The sequence below is a fragment of the Ranitomeya variabilis genome, chromosome 4 (genome assembly GCF_051348905.1).
Source record: "Ranitomeya variabilis isolate aRanVar5 chromosome 4, aRanVar5.hap1, whole genome shotgun sequence".
In the NCBI taxonomy this organism is placed as follows: domain Eukaryota; kingdom Metazoa; phylum Chordata; class Amphibia; order Anura; family Dendrobatidae; genus Ranitomeya; species Ranitomeya variabilis.
Window position 1 is genome coordinate 532817012 of NC_135235.1, and position 25672 is coordinate 532842683.

Genomic DNA, 25672 nt, shown 5'->3' on the forward strand with positions numbered 1-25672 from the left:
TGTGCGGGTTCCTGCTGATCATGGGAGCTCTTATGACATATGGACGGGGCTGTGCGGGCTTTTACGGCATATGAAGGGGGCTGTGTGCGGGCTCTTACAGCCTATAAGAGGATGTCGGAATACTTAATTCTGCTCAATATTAAGTGATACAATTCATATAAAATAATTATATGTTAATAATAATGATCAGAATTATTTTCAGCCTATTGGTTCGGCCCTCCACAACAGTCACTCTCATGTGGCCCTTGGGGAAAGTTAATTGCCCACCCCTACATTAGACTAATGCTAATACATGGCATTTACACATTAAAAGCCGAGTGCCTAAACAGAAAACCATAATTTCTATACTCCAGAAATAAACATTTGCCCGCTGTTGCTGCAACAATTTAATATTTATTTTTAGAGCACCATTGATTCCACAGTGCTGTACAAAGAGGTTACATCAAATATATAATTGCCAATCGGCTCTGTCACAGCTTCCGGCGATTGTGTCGCTATGCCGCAATCCACAGCGGCTGGAAGCTGTGACAAAAATGGCACCGCTATTCTGTCGGGAGATCAGCGGCGCTAGCCGCTAATCTCCCAACGATAGGCGCAGCTCATCTCCTGCCGCAGGGAGGTCAGCGGCGATGCAGCCGGCAGATGAGCGACGCCAGCCGCTCATCACCCGGCTGCTCGCATCGGAACTACGCCGACCGCCATATTGGAACACCCAAGTTATGGGTATTCCGATATGGTGGTCGGGATTCATATCCCCCGCCAAGCCGCGCGGCACCGCTCATTGGCTGAGCGGGATTCAAATCCCCCGCCCCGACGGCTGAGCTAATGAGCGATGCCGCATGGGATTTGAATCCCCCACCAAAGCCGTGCGGCTCCGCTCATTGGCTCAGCCGGCTGGGGATTTGAATCCCGCGCCACTCATTGGCTGAGCGCCAGGGGATGTTCATTTCACCGCACTCTCGATGCAATAGCATAGGGTCTATTCCTAGTACAAATATAAATGATAATAAACAATCACATGACATTTTATTGGTAGAAAGCATCAGTAGCACAATCTCATTGGCTTAGGGAAAACAGGAGAACAACAAACCCTCCTCACCCTTGAGTAGCCAATCACAGCTTCACTAGGTTATCACATGGTCCAATTCACAAGGGTCAAATTTAAATTCAAGTGGGCGAATGGGTCTCTTGAATGAAGTATGTTTTCAGAGTTGGAAACATGAAAAAAAGATCAGCATGGGTCCGCTAAAAAAAAGGTTTGAAAGTCTATTCCTATCATACTGTTTTGAGCATCTTTCTTTTTTCCTTCAGGTGTTTTTTTAAAACCTGAATAGGGGGGAAAAAAGAATCTGCTCCACCCTAGGCATTGTGCAATTAAAATTGGTATACAATTAAAACAAACTAGCCAAAAAAGGAACGATTTCTGCTGGAAAAACATGTCAATTTTGATTGCCTCAAAAAAAAAAAACTCCACTGTGTGCATACCCTAAAGTCGGCCATACACATTAGATGGCTGTTGGCCAAATGATGCTTAAGGGTACGTGTCCACTTTCAGGATGGCCGGCGGTTTGGACGGAGCGGCAAACCCGCTCCACCCCCTTCTGTGACGCGATGATGCCGGATGTGTTCATTGCACACATTCGGCATCATCGCACCCCACACATAGGGCCCTGTGTTTTACCTTGCGGCGGCGCAGCGGCGCCGCAAGGTAAACGGACATGCTGCGATCTTAAAAGACACGCCGCATGTCTGGAATCGCAGGGCCACCGGGTGCGTGTTACCACACATAGTGGAGACGGGATTTGATAAAATCCCCTCCACTATGCTGTAACATCTGGACGCTGCGTGTTTGACACGCAGCGTTTCCTGAACGTGGAAACATACCCTTAGCCAACTCTCCCAGACAGTGTTCTCTACGAGGAAGCCGGTGACGGCAGTCTATCCCAGAGACAAAGCAATCAGCAGTCCGAAATCGGACATGAGTAATCGACATCTGCCCCACGGGTTGACTGGCACTTCCATACACATTTGACCGATGGCCAAACCCATCAAAATCAATGAGTTCGCCCAGCATTAGTCTAATGTGTACGGGTGCCTTAAGAAAAAATAGCTGGAAACGATTATGGCACTGGTAAAAGGTAATGAGGGCGCTAGAAGGAGCAGGCTGTGTGCGTGTGATAGGAGGTAACCAAAACAGGAAATGCAGCACTCCCAAGAACTATGAAGATCAAGTGGATTCTTTATTCATCACCTAGTACATATTGGGATAGGAACTTAAAGGTAACCTGTCACCCCCCCCCCCCCCCCCCGCTCAGGCCCTATTTAAAGCTATTTTAAGACCATATTGAAAAAACGGGGTGACAGGTTCCCTTTAAAGGGAACCTGTCACCCCCCCCCCCAGGCGTTTTTAACTAAAAGAGCCACCTTGTGCAGCAGTAATGCTGCATTCTGACAAGGTGGCTCTTTTAGTTCTGGGTGCTGTAACTGCCAAAATAATCAGTTTTGTAATTTGTCCTAAATACCTTTTCTTCAGTCCTGGAGGCAGGCCTTTCCCCCATTACTGCTGCACAAGGTGGCTCTTTTAGTTAAAAACGCCGGGGGGTGACAGGTTCCCTTTAAAGGGAACCTGTCACCCAGTTTTTTCAATATGAGCTAAAAATAGCTTTAAATAGGGCCTGAGCTGTGCTTTATAACCGTGTATTTATTGTCCCGATTCCCCACCTTTGCTGCCAAAATACCTTAGTAAAGTCGCCATTTTCGCCTGTCAATCACAGCGGTCTGGTCAAATGGGCGTTGTAAATTCGCTGTTTCTCCCCCACCTCTTGCTTTTCCCTAAGTAATTTCTTCCCGGCGTTTGCGTAGTGTTTCGCGCCTGCGCAGTTAAGTCTAATGTCGCACCTGCACATTATGCTTTGCCCAACTGGGCATAGCATACAGCTCGTCTCTTTGTAGATAAGCGATTTTCTTACAAAACTTACGCAAGAAGTTCTGGATGGGGAAATTTTACCGGCATCCAGGACACCATTTGCATAGCCAGACTTCCGGGGCACACAGGTTACAGAGAAGAGCCGCGCATGCGCAGAGACGTGCTGAGGACAGTCCTGCCAAAGTCTAGGTCAGAAGTTGACGATAGGTCTAGCCTATAGTGGTTATAGAATGTAGAAGGATTTGACCAAGTTGCCGCCTTACATATAGTTTCAATCGGGACGTCTCCCCTCTCTGCCCAGGAGGATGCCATCGCTCTGGTAGAGTGTGTTGTTATGCCTTCCGGAGGGTTTTCTTTCCTCGCGGAATAAGCCAGTTTGATAGACTCTCTGATCCACCGGGATAAGGTGCTTTTTGTTACTCCATGACCCTTCTTGTGACCCTGGAAGGAAATAAACAGAGCCCTACTCTGTCGCCAGCTGCTGGTCTTTTCAATGTATTTTAACACTACTCTTTTAACGTCTAGAGTGTGATATTTCTGTTCTTCAGGAGTGGAGGGATTACTGAAGAAAGTGGGCAAGATTATTTCTTGTGACCTATGGAATTTTTTTGCTACTTTGGGAAGGTAGGAAGGGTCTGGTTTAAGAATTAACTTATCCTGAAAGGTTAACAAAAAAGGTGGATCTATAGAGAGTGCTTGGATGTCACTTATTCTCCTAGCTGAAGTCAGTGCTACCAAGAGGGCCGTTTTTAGTGATAGACATTTAATGGGTATTGAGGCTATTGGCTCGAATGGAGAGTCTGTTAGGGCTTGTAAAACTAAATTTAAATCCCAGGGTGGAATTCTAGGTATGTTAACTGGATTTATTCTTTCGCAGGCCGTAATAAATCTGGATACCCATCTATCCCCTGCGATGTTATGGCCATAGAGGGCTCCTAGTGCTGAGACATGAACCTTTAAGGTGTTTACAGTTAGACCTAGTTCTCTCCCTTTTTGAAGAAATTCCAGGATAGAATGTATCGGAATCTCTGATGCGTTAGTAAGATGTATGGAATTGTAAAAAATTTTTCCATACTCTCGTATAGATTTTTGTGGTGGATGGTTTTCTACTATGGAGAAGCGTATCAATCAAACCCCCCGAGAATCCTCTCGATCTTAGCATCTGCCTCTCAAGTTCCAGGCCGTCAGGTGGAGATTGTCCACCTGAGGGTGGAAAAACGGACCCTGGAAGAGAAGGTTGGGCGTTGAGGGGAGGACCCAAGGATCTGAGACAGACATGGTCTGTAGCCATGAGAACCATGGCCTCTTGGGCCAGAATGGAGCCATCAGTACAATTCTCGCTCCTTCTTCTCTGATTTTGCGTATAACTTGAGGTAACAATATGATCGGAGGAAATGCGTACGCCAGACTGAACTGCCAAGGGGCTTGGAGAGCGTCCAGAATGTCCGGATGATCCGCTGGAGATAGAGAAGCAAATCTCCGGACTTTTCTGTTTTTCCTTGTGGCGAAGAGATCTATCTGAGGACGGCCCCAAAGAGATATTATGTCCAGAAAAATGTGCTGGTTTAGGCACCACTCTCCTTGTCTCAGGGTGTGTCGACTTAAAAAGTCCGCCTGCTGATTGTTTGCTCCTCTTATGTGCAGCGCAGTAAGAGATGTTAGGTGACTTTCTGCTAGGTTTAAGATTTCTGTAGCAGAAGACATCAGAGTCTCTGATCGCGTACCTCCTTGTCGGTTTAGATACGCCACCGTGGTGGTGTTGTCGTACAGGACTCTGACGTCTTTCCCCCGAAGCTGTGGGAGAAAATGGTATAAGGCGTATTTTACAGCATTTAGTTCTTTAAAGTTAGAGGAGCTGCAGCTTTCCTCCATGCTCCATGACCCCTGGCAATAATCATTCCCCATATGAGCGCCCCATCCATGAGGACTGGCGTCAGTGGTTATGGTATGAGATGGCGTTATTACCCATGGAACCCCACTCATCAAATGGTTTGAGTCTAGCCACCACTCTAAGGAAGTTAAAACCTCCTGAGATAAGGTTATTTTTGCATTTAGGTGACCAAATAACCGTTTGTCCTCTTGTAAAATTTGATGTTGTAGTGTTCGAGTATGGTGTTGAGCCCATCTTACTGCAGGTATACAAGAGATAAGAGACCCTTAATAACGACATAGCTTGTCTTAGGGATATGCGTGGATTATTTATTGCGGCTAGGACTTTGTGTCTGATCAGTAGAATTTTTACCTGTGGCAGAAGACACTTTTGAGATATGGAGTCTAACTGGAACCCCAAGAACGCCTGACGGGAAAGCGGAGTGAGTCTGGATTTGTCGGTATTGATTATCCAGCCCAGGTCCTGTAGAGAGGAAATTGCGTGAGCTAAACGATCAGTACATTGAGTAACTGAATTTCCTATTACCAAAAAGTCATCCAGATAGGGCACAATCAAAGTTTCCTTCTGGCGAAGGTATGCCATCACCTCTAGCATTATCTTGGTGAAGATCCTCGGCGCTGTTGAGAAGCCGAAGGGTAAGGCCGCATACTGGAAGTGACGAACCTCGTTGTTGATTTTTACCGCCACTCTGAGGAATTTTTGGTATCTGGCATGAATAGGGAGATGATAGTAAGCATCCTTTAGATCAATGCCCCCCATCATACAGTTTAGGAAGAGGAGCTTTATGGTGGACCTAATGGATTCCATTTTAAATGTATAGTTTTCAATAAATGAGTTAAGTTTTTTAAGATTTATGATTGTCCTGAAAGAACCGTCGGGCTTAGAAATTAGGAATAGGGGAGAGTAGAATCCCCTACCCTCCTGTCCCACCGGCACTTGGACTAGGACCTGTTTTGATACTAGGGTTTGAATTTCAAGCTCTAGAGCCTGTTGCTGTATAGGCGAGCTGAGAGATGTTATAATATAAGACTCGTGGGGAACACGAGAGAATTTTAGTTTAATTCCATCTCGGATGATATTCAAAACCCACGAGCTAGATGTTATTTTCTCCCATTGAGTGGTGAAAAACTTCAGTCTACCCCCAACTGGTATATACTCAGTATTTGTTGTCTTTTGGGGGGTTGGGTCTTCTAAACATGGTACCTCTCTGCTTGTCGTCTTTAATGGTCCATGTTGTAGACCTATCCGTTTGTCTCCTTTTTCCAAACGGCCTCCTCTTAAAGGCTCTCCTGTAAAAGGGAATAGAGGAATCAGGAAACGCTTTCTTCCTGTCCTTTGCCTTTTTGAGTATCTCGTCTAAGGTTTTGCCAAAGAGGTACTCACCCTCGCATGGGATTGCGCATATTTTGGATTTAGATTGCGCGTCCCCTTTCCAACTTTTCATCCACAGAGCTCTTCTTGCGTTATTCACAAGGCCCGCAGATCTTGCTGCTAAGCGGAGTGAGTCGGCGGAAGCGTCTGCCATAAAGGCCGCTGCTCCTCGTATTAAGGGGATGGCTGCTCGTAGTTTTTCCCTTGAGCTTTTATTCTCGATTTGCTGGTCTAATTGATCAATCCAGATGATCATTGACCGGGCTGCGCAAGTGCTGGCTACTGCAGGCTTGAATATTCCTGTAGCCGCTTCCCAAGACCGTTTAAGGGATGACTCAGCCTTACGATCCAAAGGATCGACCAGTAGTCCGGCATCCTCCACAGGTAGAGTGGATTGTTTAGAGGTAGAGGCTACAGCTGCGTCGACCTTAGAGACTTTGGTCCATGTAAGAAGCTCCTCGTCACTAAACGGATATTTTCGTTTTGACGCTGAGGGTAGAAAGCTTCTCTGATCCTGCTTCTCCCACTCTCTTTTAATTGTTTTCACTGCCGGTATAACTGGAAAACATCTCCTCTTTCTGTCTGCCAAACCCGCGAACATTATGTCCTACGCGGTTTGCGCACCCTTAGTTTCCTCACACCCCATGGTATTTCGGATTGACTTTACCAAGTTGTCCACACTGTCTAAGGGAAAACATGAGCGTCCCTCGATCTCTGATGAGGATGATGATGCTGAACATGATGACAGGGAGGCGTCTGACAGTACAGGTTGGTCACTGTCGGAGTCTGACACAAGCGTCGGTGTTTTGGACTTAGTACTACGTGGTTTGTCCTGTGTCATATTTTTTAGTTCCTCCCTAATAATGGCCCGTAAATCCGTAATGGACACTGCTGCTCCCTGTGTTGTTTCCTTAAAACAGTCCTTGCAACGTTTTTTGGGGTATGAGTCAGGAAGGGGCTGGCTACACAAGGCACATTCCTTGTGCTTCGTTTTTTGTCGTTTTTTGCCCTAAGCGTAATAAGTAGAGAGAGAGAAAAGAGAGAAACAGGGAGATAGCGTCAGCTTAATAGGCAGAGTTCACAACTCACCCAGTGAAGCAAATAATACCGGATCAGAAGGCCGAGATCCTGTTCTGGAACCGTCACTTTTACGAGCGGTCTCCGAGGATCCTCTTGCGTGATCTTTGGCGGGGGGTACTGGATCTCCAGCTGTGGGGTCCATGGCACCTGGGGATGACATCTCTGCATCGCCGTTTTACTGTTTGTGAGCGATTTAAATAGTGCGCCCAAACTTCTTTTTTTTTTTCCCGCGCATGCGCAGATCGGCACCGGCTCCCCCGCCTTGGATCCGGCCTAGGCGCCCCGGAAGTCCACCATTCATTTCCGGGGTAGCCTGTATTGCGGCGGTCGGCGCATGTGCGGCCCGGGATTCACGTCGGGCCGCACTAGGAGTGCAGCCGTTCTCCTACCTCCAGCCGTACCGCCACCGCAGATGATGCCGGGCGGCCCTCCCCGGACGTCTGCGTGGTCCTTCAGACGAGGAGGGAGCCGTCTAACGGAACTCCCCCGACGCTGCTTCTGAGCAGCAGCCCCTGCCGTTCTCGCGGATACTGCACAGGCGGCATGCTTAGCCCAGGTATGTTCCCTTGAAGGAGTCCTGTCGTTCCCGCAGGAACAGGAAACCTAAACTGAGGAGGAGAGGCGGACCGCCCCCTTTTATTTCTCAATAGGTTTCCTGTTCCTGCGGGGCGGATCCCTCTCTCCAGTGGGGTGCTGTCGTGGCGAAGAGTAAAACAGTGAATTCACAACGCCCATTTTACCAGACCGCCGTGATTGACAGGCGAAAACAGCGACTTTACTAAGGTATTTTGGCAGCAAGGGTGGGTAATCAGGGGACAATAAAGACACAGTTATAAAGCACAGCTCAGGCCCTATTTAAAGCTATTTTTAGCTCATATTGAAAAAACGGGGTGACAGGTTCCCTTTAAGATGGGAATACCCCTTAAGGATTGCACGGCTCCGTGCTTGCTGTGAGATGAGTTCCTAAAGATTAACAGTTTGGACCAGCAGAATGGCTGAGCTGCTAGTCCGAACTATATCTTCTCCTACGCAGGTAGGAAAGGCAACTTTGTCCCTGCAGGATGGGAGAAGCGTAGGGGGGCTGAGGCCAGTCGCAGCCAGTCACCTTCAGAATGGAGTGAGCAAAGGCGACACATGATAGTGGTGCATGCTCCTTACCCGGCCCGTCTAGAGACTACATGGTGGCAGTATAAAATTAAAAATCTTTCTGTTCTTGAGAAGGCAGAGGATTTTTAACCGGAGGTAAATTGGTTTTTACAAGCACTTTGCAATTATGCCCAGATAGGAACTTCAGACAACCCCTTTATCTTCCTTACTTTGCCCTTAAAGTTTTCAGTACTTATATCTGACCTTGAAAAGTAAACTTTATTTTGCCGCAATCAGCACTAATAGAAGTTTCCATGACTACAAGACACATAATAAGCGGCTAGTCATATGACTGCAGGTCCTCTGTGCCATGGATTGCATTATGCCGTCGTCTGGATGCCTCTGTGCGCAGGTGGTAGAGGAACACTATTAGCAGCTGCACAACAGTCATCTCACACATGCACATTACATCAGACTAGACACCGGGTCTATTCTACTATTATATTGTTACTATGTGTATGGGGGGATCCATTCATCTAGGTTTATTCAAAATTATGTAGTTGTATGGTAGTTTGATCACACATTATGTATCTTGTGCTTTACATATTGTGCCATACACTGTCATATTTTGATCAAGAAGGACCAACTGAAGTTGAAACACTACATGTCCTCATTGAAAAAGGATCCACTTCATATTTGGTGGGCTGCGGTTCCCATCAAGACACCCCTTTATCTCACACACGTGCCCCCTGTCTCCAGCAGACTTCCCCTCATGCCCCGTCTCTATAAGACCCCCCTGTAGACAACCTCCCTGTAGACCACCACCCTCGTGCCCCATTTGCCGCAGATCTCCCCATCGTCTCCCGCACAACTCCCCCATCGTGCCCCCTTGTCTCCCGCAGACCTCCCCCATCGTGCCCCTTCGTCTCCCGCAGACCTCCCCATCGTGCCCCTTCTCCCGCAGACCTCCCCATCGTGCCCCTTCGTCTCCCGCAGACCTTCCCCATCGTGCCCCCTCGCCTCCCGCAGACCTTCCCCATCGTGCCCCCTCGCCTCCCGCACATCTCCCCCATCGTGCCCCCTCGCCTCCCGCACATCTCCCCCATCGTGCCCCCTCGCCTCCCGCACATCTCCCCCATCGTGCCCCCTCGCCTCCCGCACAACTCCCCCATTGTGCCCCCTCGTCTACCGCAGACCTCCTTATCGTGCCCCCTCGCTTCCCGCAGACCTCCCCATCGTGCCCCCTCGTCTCCTGCAGACCTCATTGCGCCCCTTCGTCTCCCGCAGACCTCCCCCATCGTGCCCCCTCGTATACCGCAGACCTCCCCCTCGTACACCGCAGACCTCCCCCATCGTGCCCCCTCGTATACCGCAGACCTCCCCCATCGTTCCCCCTCGTACACCGCAGACGTCCCCCATCGTGCCCCCTCTGTCTCACGCAGACGCCCTATGCCCCATGTATCTCACGCTCTCTGCTCTCATTATTAGCAATCACTAGAGAAGCCATCTTCCCCACCTTCTTCTCTCACACGTCTCCGTCTCCCACCCGAGAACTCACTTCCTGCATCGTCTGGTCACATGGACATGACGTCACCACAGGTCCTCCTAGTTTCTACCAATGGAAGAGAGTGGCGCGAGATTCCGAGCGCGCGCTGTGACCTGGTTGTAGAGTTTGGCGCGCAGAAGTCAGTGTGCAGCTGGCGCTCGGGGTGGCTGTGTCGTGAGGTCTTCAGTCCCGCACTGCTTGTGTTGTCGCCCTCCTTACAGTAAGTATTTAGCGACTAGTTCTCTACCCTGTAGCAGCGTGTTCTGTGGTGATTTATGGTTCTCACAAGCGGAGCTCTAACCAACATAATGCAGCTATTCTACGTATGTAATCGCATTGTGTTACCGCGTTTGTCCATTCGTGTATATAGCCGCTGAGAACGTGTAACATGCGCCATTAGTGTAAAGTGTATGTCAGCCTTTATATTATCCACTGTGCACATAGGAAAAGAAGCAGCGACCACCAGGCAGCAGTGCCGCCCATTCTGCAGGGAGCTGCTGGCCCCCTTCCCCTCCTGATAGGGATCAGCTGATCCTCCACATACAAGCCTCCTGCATCAGCTGGGGGTTCTCTGCATATTGAATGCGGAAAATAACAAATCCATACCATATTTCCGAGGTTTCTAGTCTGCGGTGTAGCATGTAGGCACCATATGGCGGCACTCGGCACCAGATTAATGACTGAGTGCCGCTGTTAATGGTCTGGACATTAATGTGCCACTTGTGCATGGGATCCCTATATAGGTGAGTGTTCAGGTGGGTTAAAGGGAACCTGTCAGCAGGATTGTGCGCAGTAACCTACAGTCAGTGTCAGGTCGGCGCCGTTACACTGATTACAATGATACCTTGGGTGATGAACTCCGTCTTGTGGTTGTTAATCTTTATTTTCAGCTTTGAGTTGATATGCTCGTGCTCCGGGGCCGCCTGTGGGGGTCTTCATGTGGGGGCTCTGATTAGGTATTCATCTGTATGGGCTTAAATGACCTCAGTGGCTTGCCCCCTATTTTACATAATGCATATTGTTTGCTGAGTTTTTTTTAAATTTTTTTCAAAGCCAAGTGGAGCCAGCGCCTGTGCTTTTTAAAGCCAACACTATTTTATATGCAGTATGTAAACTAGGGGGCAGGTCAGTGACGGATCAGTGACCTGTCAGAAGCCATACTGATTAATACCTAATCAGAGCACCACATGAAGACCCCCACAGGCCGCCCCGGAGCACGAGCATATCATTAACTCAAAACTGAAAATAAAAATTAACAACCACAAGGCGGATTTTTTAATCAGTATAACGGCGGCGACCTGACACTGTCTGTAGGTTACTGTGCACAATCGTTCATCGGAATACTTGTTTTTGCATAAACATTCCGTTAATCAGCCACAGAACGGGCACACCACTCATTCCTCATGTGATTAGATCATTCATGTCAGCATTAAAATCCTCTTTATCTGCAGCACATCGTCCTCTATAAACAAGACTTGTGCTGTCGATAACTGTATTCTGAGCTGAGAGCGATCATTTAACAATCAGCCTGTACACATAGGATTCTTGTCGGCCTAAAGGGGCCATTAAATGTTATCCGGTGTAAAGGCATATTTGTAATGACCCGGCTCTATCATTGGACTCTGTTAGTGATGACCTAGTATAGGATGGGAAGATTTATCGCCGATTGTTTGTGGTCAGCCTTAGAAAATCGCTTCAATCGACAAATATTTTTTTGTGACAATGATTGTGTCCAATGTGAAGTGAGGGCAATAAAAATATATGGGAAATTTATAGTAGAAATAAAATGACCACCAGAAACTATTAGATGAGGGGTCAGATGAGCGATATCTCAACTGCATTGGCCATTAGTGGTTTTTGTTTTTTAGCCAATAATGCAGTTCGAGATGATCAATCGCCGAAAAAATGCAACATACCCAATTATGTTTTTAACGATTTTGAGTTCGGCCATCAGTTTATGGTCAAAAATGACCATGATCTTTCTTTATTCTAATATGTATGGCAACCTATAATGCCAGGTTCCCATGATCCGGAACTAGCAGCGCATGTTCACTGCGTCCAAAGCGCTGCCTTCTATTAAACGCAGGTAAACCTGTATGCGTTCACTTCACTGAACTAGCGTCTCCGCAAGATAAATAGACATGCTGCGGTTTGGAGAGAAGCGCACCGCATGTCATCATCCGCGGGTGATCCGCAGGCGTCTGCACGCATAGTGGACTTGTGATGTCTACAAATCCCATCTACTATGCTGTAACATCTGGTCACTGCGGGTTTGATGCTGCATAAATACACAGCGTCAAAACCGCAGCAGTTCCTGATCGTGGGCATGTACACTGAGGCCCCCACACACGTTGCTTTGATATGTAGTTCTCCCTACTTTCCCACACTGATGTTCGGCCGAGCATTCCTGTGTGCTCTATAATAGGCTCCTCTGGTGGAGATTAATCTGCGAGGAGAGAAAAGGTAGGAATCTTCTCTCCCTTCTCAGAGCTGTGGCCACAGTGATTTATTTAGGTTGTTTTTTAGGGTGTGGGGGTCTCTATTTTTGGGGGGGGTTTTTTGGGTTGTCACATTTCATTTAGACCTTCAAACTGTCATGTTGGCTTGTTTTCATTTTGAGAAGATGCTAAGGTAGCATCCAATATTGCTGAAACACCTATTGCCACTTCTGCCTTATGATGACCCTATCAAAAGAAAAATAGAAAAATGTAATTCAGGCAATGAGCACGTTTTGGCTATTGCACATCCTCATGACTGCTAATAAACAGTCAATTTTATTAATGACAATCCTCCTTACTTTGCTTGCACAATCTCACTTATTTTGTTCATTTTCCAAAGCTTTTAGTTAATACATATTCTAGAAAAAAGCATTGTCTGTTTAGGAGGAAAATGATAATCCCAGTTGTCGCCGAAAGGGTTAAGCTTTGCCACCTGTTTTTCAGCTCCATACTGATTAAATTTGTTAACCTGCGAGCTGCCCTCCCTGTCTCATTCATTAAGCTATAACTGCTCCCTGTTGATGACTTAATCGGGAGCTTCCCAGAAGCTTGTTAATGGGAGGACTGGGCTCATTACAGAAGCGCGGCCTGGAGATTGTACTGTTAAATACAGAGCACCTCTGGTGAGCAGTGTACACTGGTAACATGTGCCCTGCCGGCTGTTATTGAACCACATTATCTAATGTCTCCTGTCTGTCTCTATGAAACACTAATAATCTGATTGTAAAAAAAAATATATAGATGTATTTTATATATTTATGAAGTGTATTTATATATTTTTGTTTTTCTATAGAAATGCCGAGCACACGCTCCCAGTCTCAAAGATCCATTCAATTCCCAAAGACAAAAACTGCCAAAGTTCAAGCCAAAGCACGGCTGCATGTACGTGGCAAGTCAGACACAATAGCTACTGTGCCACGGTCACCTGTGTCCACAGAGTTACCTCTCAGCCCACGGAAGAGGCTTGGTAAGAAGCTCTGTTTTTGCCAATGGCGTAGATCCATGGTCTCTAACCAGGGATGCTACCGCTCCTAGCATGTGGGAGTTCTAGGTTTGCTCCAGTTGGTGTAAATCAATGTTTCCGAAACCTTGTCCTCATGGTCACCCAACAGATCATGTTTCAGGATTTCCTTAGTATTGCTCGGGTGAAAAACCTGTTGTGATTTGTCATGCCGTGATGATAATTCCATCACCTGTACAACGCTAAGGAAATCCTGAAAACATGATGTGTTTGGGGCCCGTAAGGACTGGAGTTTGGGAGACACTGATGTATAGCTCAGCATCTTACACTTTTGTTTCCTCTCTTTTAGGCGATGATAATCTTTGTAACATCCCTCAGTCTCTTCGATGCTCCCCACCCAAACAAAGCTGTAAGGAGAATGGACCTCTCAGTCCAGCCAAAGGGAGGCGTCTTATTTTTGATGAGAACCAGGCTGCTGCAGCCCCTTTGTCTCCCACAAAGAAGCGAGAAGACTTTGCTTCATCTCCTCAGAAAAGAGGTCAAGAAACCCCTTCCAGCTCATCTCAACTGGGGCGGCATGAGAGGAAGAGTGTGGGTACCTGTCTGTTCAAACAGGAAGGTGAGAAGCTTTTAATCCTAATAAACAATTATCATTTCAGTCTGCAGAGGTATATAATGTATTCAGTTCCTTAGCAGTTTGCTTTTATACTCTTGTTAAGCCAGTTGATCATGTTAGTGCTATTCAAAATCGCTCATCAGTGCTTAGATTATTTGAAGTTCATGTAAACGTACACGTTGCCCTCTGCCTCCACAGGTAGCAATTAGGAGAACAGCCTCTTTTTCACTTTATGCCTATTCAGTCCTGGGGATCAAAGGTTTCATTACTGCAAACTTTTTCAGGTATTAATTAATGTTCTTGGTTTCTGTTTTTCACTTTTACAGCATCATGTTATCAGCAGGCCAAGTGTGCCCTTAACACGACTGTGCCCGATCGTCTGCTGGCACGTGAGAAGGAAACATCAACCTTACTGTCCTTCTTGAAGTCCCATGTATCTTCAGGAAAGCCTGGCAGCCTCTACATCTCCGGTGCTCCAGGGACTGGCAAAACTGCCTGCCTAAACAAGCTGCTGCAGGAGAACAAGGTTCTGACTAACGTGTTTTATCATTTGCTGCTGAAAGTTTTGTCAGTGTGTTTTTGTGTTTTTTAATGCATCTTTCTCATGAATTTTATTAGATGATGGGTAAAACACTGGGTAGGAAAGAAAGTGCAAATGAGTGGCTAGTAACCTGTATCTGGATATGTGTATATTAATTCTTCATTACTTGTTTCAGGAGATTCTGAAGAACTGCAAGACTGTTTATATCAACTGCATGTCGCTCCGCAGCTCCCAGGCTATCTTCCCTACTATAGCAGAAGAGATCTGTGCAAATGGGAAGTCTTCTCTTCCAGGAAAAGATATAGTCAGGCAGCTAGAGAAGCTGGTTACATCCAAAGCACCTATGATGTACGTATTCTTATATTGGCCAGCCGGTAATTCCTTTTTGGTTTCTTGGCCTCATCATTCCCAAGTGCTGCTGATTTTAGTTTGGTTAAAGGGGGTTCTCTATTATTAATAAATCAATGCTGTTTTCTTCCAGAAACAGCACAATGCCTTTCAACAGAGTGTGTGCTGTTAGCTCCACTCACTAATGGAGCTGCCAGAGATGAGACACAACCTGATGTAGCGCTCTGTATTTGGATTTTCTAATCCTGGACAACCCTTTGGTTTAGGCAATAGGCTAGTTGTTACTGTAGCCGATATATTATGTGCCCATGCATGGGTTCTGATCACTTTTTTCTGCATTTGCAGCCTTCTGGTGTTGGATGAGATGGATCAGCTGGACAGCAGGGGACACGATGTACTATACACTGTGTTTGAGTGGCCCTGGCTGACTGACTCTAGAGTTGTACTTATAGGTAAGAATTTTAATGTGTCAGACTATGTGGTATACAGCTTGTTTATGAGCAGTCACCCCCTCCCTCCCTTAAAGTCTGGAGATTGACCATTTCTATTCTTTTCCAGGAATTGCAAATGCCTTGGACTTGACTGACCGCATTCTGCCTAGACTACAAGCACGGCCGCGGTGTAAGCCACAATTACTGAATTTTTCTCCTTATACAAAAGATCAAATAGCCACAATTCTACAGGATAGACTTACACAGGTAAGAAAATGTAAAGTGAAATGTGTTATTGGTTGGCTGTACAATCGCCCTGGAAAACTCCAAAAATTTGGGCCAAATGGTTGCAGGCTCCCCATTCTACAGTAGGGTCTGGTTTATCATACTGTGTTCCCAGGTGAGGTAACACTTGTCTGGATCTTTTACTGTAAAGTACTGTATTTTTCGGACTATAAGACGCACCGGACTATAAGGCGCACCCTGGTTTTAGAGGTGGAAAATAGGGAAAAAAATATTTGAAGCAAAAAAATGTGGTAAAATATTTAATAACATACTATTATATGTGGTGTTATTATATATAATATGTTATTATGTTGGAAGCTGCGGGACCAGTATGGTGTCTGTGAAGTACTATATGAAGATGCTGGAGGGTGAGTATAAGAATGGGGGCACAGGGCTTATATTGAAAGCACCACTCCAGCACTGCAAAATAACACTGGAGTGCTGCTTTAAAATCCCATGGGAGAACTATAACTCCCAGCATGTCCTGCAGATCCTATGACATGCTGGGAGTTACAGTTCACTAAAGGAGTGGCAGAGTGCTTTATTGTGTTTTGGAAAGACTAACCTCTTAATTGTGGCAGCCAGCCAGCCACTGGTGAGGTAAAAGCATCCCATGACTGCACACACAGAGCCCTCCCTCTTGTTGCCTTTCCACAGCACAGCACAGGTTATAAGAGGAATCCTGCAGATTCTAGTGGGTGTCTGAAGGACCTGTGATGATGTCAAGAAGAGGGAGGGCTCTCTGCTGCCATGTGATGCTACAGCCCGCCCACTTCTGACATCATCACAGGTCCTTTTTGTGCACACTGCACAGCACTCAGCTCCAGCCCAGGAAGGTACGCAGGGATCTCCTCTCCCCCGGACCCTGCTGCTGCTGCCTCCTCCCCCGGACACACGGATCTCCCCAGCTGCTGCAGGAATCGGCGCTGGGGAAACCATGTGTGTTGCTGCTTAAGTGCAGTATTCATTTGCTGCTCCCGACTCACTGCTCAGCTGATAGGTGGGCGGGGAGTAGCTAATGAATATTCACTGCACTTAATCATCGGGACCACATGGTTTCCCCAGCCTGATTCCTGGCAGTGGGGACATTTTTCTGCCTCCTGAAGTGGAATAACAGTGCGATCCCACTCGCTGCTGCCCCCCTCCCCACATGCTACATCCCTACCATAAGACGCACCCACACTTTCCTCCCAAATTTGGAGGAAAAAAAGTGCGTATGGTCAGAAAAATACGGTATGTTTTATCAGGATGAATAAACTATATTCATTTAAGAGGACCTTCTATATAGACGACAAATGCCTTGGTATCCTTCAGTCTAGTTTCTGCACATAGACTTTAACCCCTTCCCGACCCATGACGCCTATGCGGCGTCATGGAATGATCGCATCCCTGCAGATCAGGTGAAAGGGTTAATTCCTATTTTACCCGATCTGCAGGGAGAGGGGGAGTTGTACTTCAGCCTAGGGGGGGTGGCTTTGCCCCCACGTGGCTACGATCGCTCTGATTGGCTGTTGAAAGTGCAACAGCCAATCAGAGCAATTTGCAATATTTCACCTATGAAAATGGTGAAATATTGCAATCCAGCCATGGCCGATGCTGCAATACCATCTGCCATGGCTGGAAATCATGTTCTGGCCCCCGATCTCCTCCCCAGTCCACCGTTCTGTCCGGTACCCCCCTCCGTCCCCCTGTCCGCTCCCCCGTGCTCCTGTCCGCTCCCCCGTGCTCCTGTCCGCTCCCCCCGTCCTCCGATAACCTTAGGGTTAGGGTTGGAATTAGAGTTAGGGTTGGAATTAGGGCTAGGGTTTGAAATAGGGTTAAGATTAGGCTTGTGGTTAGGGTTACGGATAGGGTTAGGGGTGTGTTGGGGTTACAGTTGTGGTTAGGGTTGGGATTAGGGTTACGGTTGGGATTAGGGTTAGGATTAGGGTTACGGTTGTGTTGCGGTTAGGGTTGTGGTTAGGGGTGTGTTGGGGTTAGGGTTATGGCTACAGTTGGGATTAGGATTAGGGGTGTGTTGGGGTTAGTGTTGAAGTTAGAATTGAGGGGTTTCCACTGTTTAGGCACATCAGGGGTCTCCAAACGCAACATGGCGCCACCATTGATTCCAGCCAATCTTGCGTTCAAAAAGTCAAATGGTGCTCCCGCCCTTCCAAGCCCCGACGTGCGCCCAAACAGTGGTTTACCCCCACATTTGGGGTACCAGCGTACTCAGGACAAACTGGGCAACAACTGTTGGGGTCCAATTTCTCCTGTTACCCTTGCAAAAATAAAAAATTACTTGCTAAAACATAATTTTTGAGGAAAGAACAATTATTTTTTATTTTCACGGCTCTGCGTTATAAACTTCTGTGAAGCACTTGGGGGTTGAAAGTGCTCACCACACATCTAGATAAGTTCCTTGGGGGGTCTAGTTTCCAAAATGGGGTTACTTGTGGGGGGTGTTTCTACTGTTTAGGTACATCAGGGGCTCTGCAAATGCAATGTGACGCCCGCAGACCATTCCATCAAAGTCTGCATTTCAAATGTCACTACTTCCCTTCCGAGCCCTGACGTGTGCCCAAACAGTGGTTTACCCCCACATGTGGGGTATCAGCGTACTCACAACAAACTGGGCAACAAATATTGGGGTCCAAATTCTCCTGTTACCCTTGTGAAAATAAAAAATTGCTTGCTAAAACATCTTTTTTGAGGAAAGAAAAATGATTTTTTATTTTCACGGCTCTGCGTTGTAAACTTCTGTGAAGCGCTTGGGGGTTGAACGTGCTCACCACACATCTAGATAAGTTCCTTGGGGGATCTAGTTTCCAAAATGGGGTCACTTGTGGGGGGTTCCTACTGTTTAGGCATATCAGGGGCTCTGCAAACGTAACATGATGCCCGCAGACCATTCCATCAAAGTCTGCATTCCAAAACGTCACTACTTCCCTTCCGAGCCCTGACGTGTGCCCAAACAGTGGTTTACCCCCACATATGGGGTATCAGCGTACTCAGGAGAAACTGGACAACAACTTTTGGGGTCCAATTTCTCCTGTTACTCTTGCAAAAATAAAAAATTCTGGGCTAAAAAAATATTTTTGAGGAAAGGAAACACATTTATTATTTTCACGGCTCTGCGTTATAAACTTCTGTGAAGCACTTGGGGGTTCAAAGTGCTCACCACACATCTAGATAAGTTCCCTTGGGGGTCTAGTTTCCAAAATGGAGTCACTTGTGGGGAGTTCCTACTGTTTAGGCACATCAGGGACTCTGCAAACGCAACCTGATGCCCGCAGAGCATTCCATCAAAGTCTGCATTTCAAAACGTCACTACTTCCCTTCCGAACCCCGACGTGTGCCAAAACAGTGGTTTACCCCCACATATGGGGTATCAGCGTACTCAGGAGAAACTGGACAACAACTTTTGGGGTCCAATTTCTCCTGTTACTCTTGCAAAAATAAAAAAATTCTGGGCTAAAAAAATATTTTTGAGGAAAGGAAACACATTTTTTATTTTCACGGCTCTGCGTTATAAACTTCTGTGAAGCACTTGGGGGTTCAAAGTGCTCACTACACATCTAGATTAGTTCCTTGGGAGGTCTAGTTTCCAAAATGGGGTCACTTGTGCGGGAGCTCCAATGTTTAGGCACACAGGGGCTCTCCAAACGTGACATGGTGTCCGCTAATGATTGGAGCTAATTTTCCATTCAAAAAGCCAAATGGCGTGCCTTCCCTTCCGAGCCCTGCCGTGCGCCCAAACAGTGGTTTACCCCCACATATGGAGTATCATCGTACTCAGGACAAACTGGACAACAACATTTGGGGTCCAATTTCTCCTATTACCCTTGGGAAAATAAAAAATTCTGGGCTAAATCATTTTTGAGGAAAGAAAAATTATTTTTTTATTTTCACGGCTCTGCGTTATAAACTTCTGTGAAGCACCTGGGGGTTATAAGTGCTCACTATGCATCTAGATAAGTTCCTTGGGGGGTCTAGTTTCCAAAATGGGGTCACTTGTAGGGGAGCTCCAATGTTTAGGCACACAGGGGCTCTCCAAACGCGACATGGTGTCCGCTAACGATTGGAGCTAATTTTCCATTCAAAAACTCAAATGGCACGCCTCCCCTTCCGAGCCTTGCCGTGCACCCAAACAGTGGTTTACCCCCACATATGAGGTATCGGCATACTCAGGAGAAATTGCCCAACAAATTTTAGGATCCATTTTATCCTGTTGCCCATGTGAAAATGAAAGAATTGAGGCTAAAAGAAATTTTGTGTGAAAAAAAAGTACTTTTTCATTTTTGCGGATCAATTTGTGAAGCACCTGGGGGTTTAAAGTGCTCACTATGCCTCTAGATGAGTTCCTTGGGGGGTCTAGTTTCCAAAATGGGGTCACTTGTGGAGGAGCTTCAATGTTTAGGCACACAGGGGCTTTCCAAACGCGACATGGTGTCCGCTAACGATGGAGATAATTTTTCATTCAAAAAGTCAAATGGCGCTCCTTCCCTTCCGAGCCTTACCATGTGCCCAAACAGTGGTTTACCCCCACATGTGAGGTATTGGTGTACTCAGGATAAATTGCCCAACCAAATTTTAGGATCCATTTTATCCTGTTGCCCATGTGAAAATGAAAAAATTGAGGCTAAAATAATTTTTTTGTGAAAAAAAAGTACTTTTTCATTTTTACGGATCAATTTGTGAAGCACCTGGGGGTTTAAAGTGCTCACTATGCTTCTAGATAAGTTCCTTGGGGGGTCTAGTTTCCAAAATGTGGTCACTTGTGGGGGAGCTCCAATGTTTAGGCACACGGGGGCTCTCCAAACGCGACATGGTGTCCGCTAAAGATTGGAGCCAATTTTTCATTCAAAAAGTCAAATGGCGCTCCTTCCCTTCCGAGCCCTGCCGTGCGCCCAAACAGTGGTATACCCCCACATATGAGGTATCGGCGTACTCAGGACAAATTGGACAACGACCTTCGTGGTCCAGTTTCTCCTTTTACCCTTGGGAAAATAAAAAATTGTTGCTAAAAGATCATTTTTGTGACTAAAAAGTTAAATGTTCATTTTTTACTTCCATGTTGCTTCTGCTGCTGTGAAACACCTGAAGGGTTAATAAACTTCTTGAATGTGGTTTTGAGCACCTTGAGGGGTGCAGTTTTTAGAATGGTGTCACTTTTGGGTATTTTCAGCCATATAGAACCCTCAAACTGACTTCAAATGTGAGGTGGTCCCTAAAAAAAATGGTTTTGTAAATTTTGTTGTAAAAATGAGATCACTGGTCAAATTTTAACCCTTATAACTTCCTAGCAAAAAAAAAATTTGTTTCCAAAATTGTGCTGATGTAAAGTAGACATGTGGGAAATGTTATTTATTAACTATTTTGTGTCACATAACTCTCTGGTTTAACAGAATAAAAATAAAAAATGTGAAAATTGCGAAATTTTCAAAATTTTTGCCAAATTTCCGTTTTTTTTTCACAAATAAACTCAGAAATTATCGACCTAAATTTACCACTAACATGAAGCCCAATATGTCACGAAAAAACAATCTCAGAATCGCTAGGATCCGTTGAAGCGTTCCTGAGTTATTACCTCATAAAGGGACACTGGTCAGAATTGCAAAAAACTGCAAGGTCATGAAGGGGTTAAACATTTTGGTTTTCTACTACTGTAACCTCTTTATATCTAGCAATATAAGATCTATACATTATTCTTATTGTATACTGATTGTTGTTCTTGTTCTGCAAAAAATATAATTTACAAGTTGCAGTTTTATTAACATGACTGTATGTCTTGTGCCAAAAATTGGGCCATATTCTTTCATGAATACTTTCCACCCCTGATTGGGTTTGCTCCTCTTTTTGGCACAGAACACTAATGACCCTGAGAACTAAGCTTGATATGTAGTTTGCCACCTTTCTGACATGATTATGTATGATATGGTGCTATATATCTGTATATAACCATCAACAGGGCAATCTTTATAGCTAACCTCCATTATTACTGGTAATCTAATACTTACTCTTTATACTATTCCTACACTTTTATATAGTGAGGAATTAGAATTGTGCCTTATTTACTGCACTGTAATACGTTTAGATTTTTGCTAAGCATTTTTAGTTTTTCCCATGTTCACGTCAGATTCCACTTGTGGCACATGATGTGACTTTGGCAAAGTCAAGATATGAGAGGGTAGTTGAGCTGCTAGGAAGCCACTACTATAAGGTCTACAAGGTAGCACAACTGTTCGTAATGGGACAAGGGGCTACTAAGACAGGACACTATCAAAGTTCTGGGGCTGACGATGGAATTAAAAGTATGTCTTATCCAGCTGTTGAGCCTTTTTCCAGCTAGTTACAGACCTGATACATTCTAGAAACAAATAATCAACTTGTATAATCTCCTTCACATTTTCTAATCTGAAAGTGACTTGGCTATGGAATATTCTTCCTCTATTATGCAGGTCTCGGGTGACCCAGTTCTGGATAATGCTGCCATTCAGTTTTGTGCCAGAAAAGTATCTGCTGTTTCTGGCGATGCTCGGAAAGCTTTGGACATCTGCAGGTAAACTGACACTTGTTGTTGTTTTTTTTCTTTTTAGTTTTGCAGTATGAGCAAATCCTAAAAGTGAAATCTCTAATGCATGAGCTTACATGTGTTTACATCTCTGTATTTCCCATTTGCAGACGAGCTGTAGAAATAGTGGAATCGGATGTGAGGAGCCAGACGGTCCTGAGGCCACGATCTGAGTGTAAGTAGATGGTTATCTCTGTAATTTCCTGGCGGTGTTCAGTATGGTAACTGGTTTGGATTGACAGTTACTTGTATCCTGCCCCGTTCCTCATCTTGTTCTTTTTGTGATACTTGTCAATTGCAAGGCTGTAGCTGTAAAAATGCAGTGTGTGTTAAATGATCCTGCAGAGAGATTTTATTCCTTTTGTCTCTTAATAAAACTTGCTGTAAATCTTCATTTATTTTTTTATGTGTATTTTATTAACGCTTTTTCTTGAACTACTTTGTTATTGCTTTGTAGGTGCTTCACCGGGTAAAGAAACAACATCTATACTTGTGCCAAAGAAAGTAAGTCTACCACACATTTCTCGGGTCATATCTGACGTGTATGGTGACAAAATGTCAGCAGGCAGCGGAGGCGATGAGACCTTTCCTCTGCAGCAGAAACTTGCAGTGTGTTCGCTCCTGCTGCTCACACAACAGAGCAAAATCAAGGAGGTGACCATGGGAAAGGTCAGTCTACGGCAGAGCAGTCAAAATACTATTTTTTGTGTAAATAATTCTCCAATACTACCATTTTGTACTTATCTGGACTACATTTTTGTTCTGCAGCTTTATGAGACTTACAGCAAGGTGTGTCGAAAACAGCAGATGGCAATGGTTGGCCAGTCAGAATGCCTGTCCCTGTGTCAGCTTCTGGAAGCTAGAGGGATTTTGGGTCTCAAGAGAGCAAAAGAAGCCCGCCTCACAAAAGTAAGTATTTCTAATTGCATTAAAGGGTTTTTCCTGAAAAAAAAAAAATGACTGATTCTAAAAACAGTACTATACCTGCTCAGATGTGGTACTGTGCAGCACAGCAGGGAGAAAAATATTTTTTTCTTGTTTCCTACAGATATAGTGGTAATATAGTATTTTATTCGTGTTTGGCTGCGTGAATGTAGCAGATACTCCAGAGAGAACATTAAGTTTTTAAAGTTTTATTCTCTTTGCAGCTGCTCCTTTCCACCTGCTATACAGTCAATGCTCTGTAATCACTCCCCAGCACACTGACTGTGTCACAGCCTGTGACAGTATGTGCAGTTATGGTGCAGGGTGAAGAATTACAGCACACACACTATGTATTGAGCGGTGACACTATTGGCTCTCTGCACAGCCACGATGACTGGAAGACTGCGGCTGCAGGTAGAATAAAACTTAATTTTCGCCCTGGACTATGTTAGATTAATACAGTAAAACATGAATAAAACATACCAGATTACCACTATATTTGCAAGTAAATAACATTTCTGCGGCAGACAGTGCTCCCCTTTTAACCCCTTAACGACCTATGACATATATTCGTCATAGTTCGCTTCCCCCTCTTTGATGCGGGCTGAGCCCGCACCTTTACCAGCACATGACAGCTGGAACCTGTGGTTTTTAAGTAGTTAAATGACTGTCAATCTCTGATAGCAGCATTTAACTCACGCAAACTGGATGCGCATCTGAGCTTTGCCCATTGGCGCCCCATCACATGATCGCGGGGCGCCGATGGGTTGGCATGACAACCCGGTGTCTGCAGGAGACCCCTGTGTGGTTGTCATTGCCGAACTTCTATGAGCATTTTTGTTACTATGTGTAACATAAGCGATCTCCCATGGAGATTATTGAAGCAAAAAAAAGTTCAACTCTCCCACCATTTGCCCCATTCAAAATAAAACAAATTAAAAAGAAACACATATTTGGTATCGCCGCATTCAGAAACGCTCAATCTATCAAGATATAAAAATAATTACCGTAATCCAATCGGTAAACTGCACAATGAGGAAAAACTAAAGCGCTGCGGAATATGTTGGCGCTATATAAATAAAATTATTATAATTATTATTATTATTATTATAAAACTACTGGTAAACGCCAGAATTAAGTTGTGGGTTTTTTTTATTGCTGCAACATTGCAATAACGGGCAATCAAAACATCATATCTATCCCAAAATATCAATAAAAATGTCAGCTTGGCGCCCACAAAAGAAGCCCTCATCCAGATCACGAAAAATAAAGACGCTACGGGTCTCGAAAAATTGCGCCTTTTTTTGTTTGTTTGTTTTTTTTATGCAAACTTTGGATTTTTTTGCCACTTAAATAAAAAAAAACAATACATGTTTGGTATCTACAAACTCTTAATGACCTGGAGAATCATAATGGCAGGTCAGTTTTTTGCATTTTGCTGCACTGAGAACTTCCTTTCCGCTTTCCAGTACATCGTATGGTAAAACCAATGGTGTCATTCAAAAATAAAAACTCGTCCCACAGAAAAACAAGCCCTCACATGGCCGTATTGGCAGAAAAATAAATGTTGAGCAACAATTTAGGAAGATCTAGAGAAGAATCTTAAATTAAAACAATACGTCACCAGTATTGAGGGGGAAGAGGAAGGTCGTGTTTTTCTAATCCTGTTCTTTCTTTAATAAACGGTGGTTGTGTAATTTCCACAAAGTACTTTTGTATGTAAAATGATCTCTTCTGAGAATTGTACAGACTTTTTTACGTTGATTAAAACTTATATTTTGAATTTTTCAGGTATCTTTAAAGATTGAAGAGCGAGACATAGAGCACGCATTCAAGGACAAGGTGTTAATTGGAAATATCCTACATGCTGGGATCTAAAAAAAACAATTTTTTTCTCAGTTTAATGTACTCTGTAAATCTTGAAAATTATTTTAGATTCCTCATATTTATTTTAAAAAATGTTCAAAAAAAGAACCACGTCGTAGCTGCTTACACAATACTGACGTATCGAAGGGTTATTAAATTTGCCGTTCTATTAAAACTTTATTTCACCGACTCTTATATTGTTAGTATGAGATTGGATTAAAGAACCTCAACAGAAGCAGCTCCTTTCTTCTCTATGAGGAGAAATGAAATGTGATTGTGCTGTACTACCAGACACTGCCAGTAAACAAGAAAGGCACTGTTCTTTTTATAGTTTTTATTTCTTATTAAACTGTGGCATGACTTGTAGACATGTGTATACATTTTTAAATGATATGAAAATACTGTTCTCTTATGGTTTTGCCGCATTACGTGACAGACGTTAATGGACGTTTAGTATCTATGGGGTACGTTCTGGTTTTACAGATAGTCTGCATATGATCAGAGATTACTTGTTTTTCAATAAACTTTTAAAAATGCAAGTGTCTTGTTTGTCTTAAACGCTGCTACTTCATCCATCCAAACATTTGATTAGTAATGCAATTTTGAAAGTCCCCAGATTTTTACCACTGTCATGTGACTCTTTATCCAAACCCCAGATGTGCTTCACCATATATCACAATATTGTGGGGGTTACTCTTCTTTTGAGGCAATGCTTTTAAGGAACAATAGCTATATATGTACACTGCTCA

General features: G+C 44.8%; 1 protein-coding gene across 1 annotated transcript; it reads left to right on the plus strand.

Moving 5' to 3' along the window:
* The first annotated feature begins 9864 nt into the window (after positions 1-9864).
* Positions 9865-25460, plus strand: CDC6 (cell division cycle 6). The gene is made up of 12 exons (XM_077252390.1): positions 9865-10120; positions 13192-13365; positions 13709-13978; positions 14302-14501; positions 14692-14864; positions 15210-15316; positions 15423-15562; positions 22021-22121; positions 22244-22308; positions 22591-22802; positions 22902-23042; positions 24849-25460. Exons 2-12 carry the CDS (start codon positions 13194-13196, stop codon positions 24933-24935), a joined length of 1668 nt encoding a protein of 555 aa, XP_077108505.1. The 5' UTR covers positions 9865-10120; positions 13192-13193; the 3' UTR covers positions 24936-25460.
* The last annotated feature ends 212 nt before the right edge of the window (positions 25461-25672 follow it).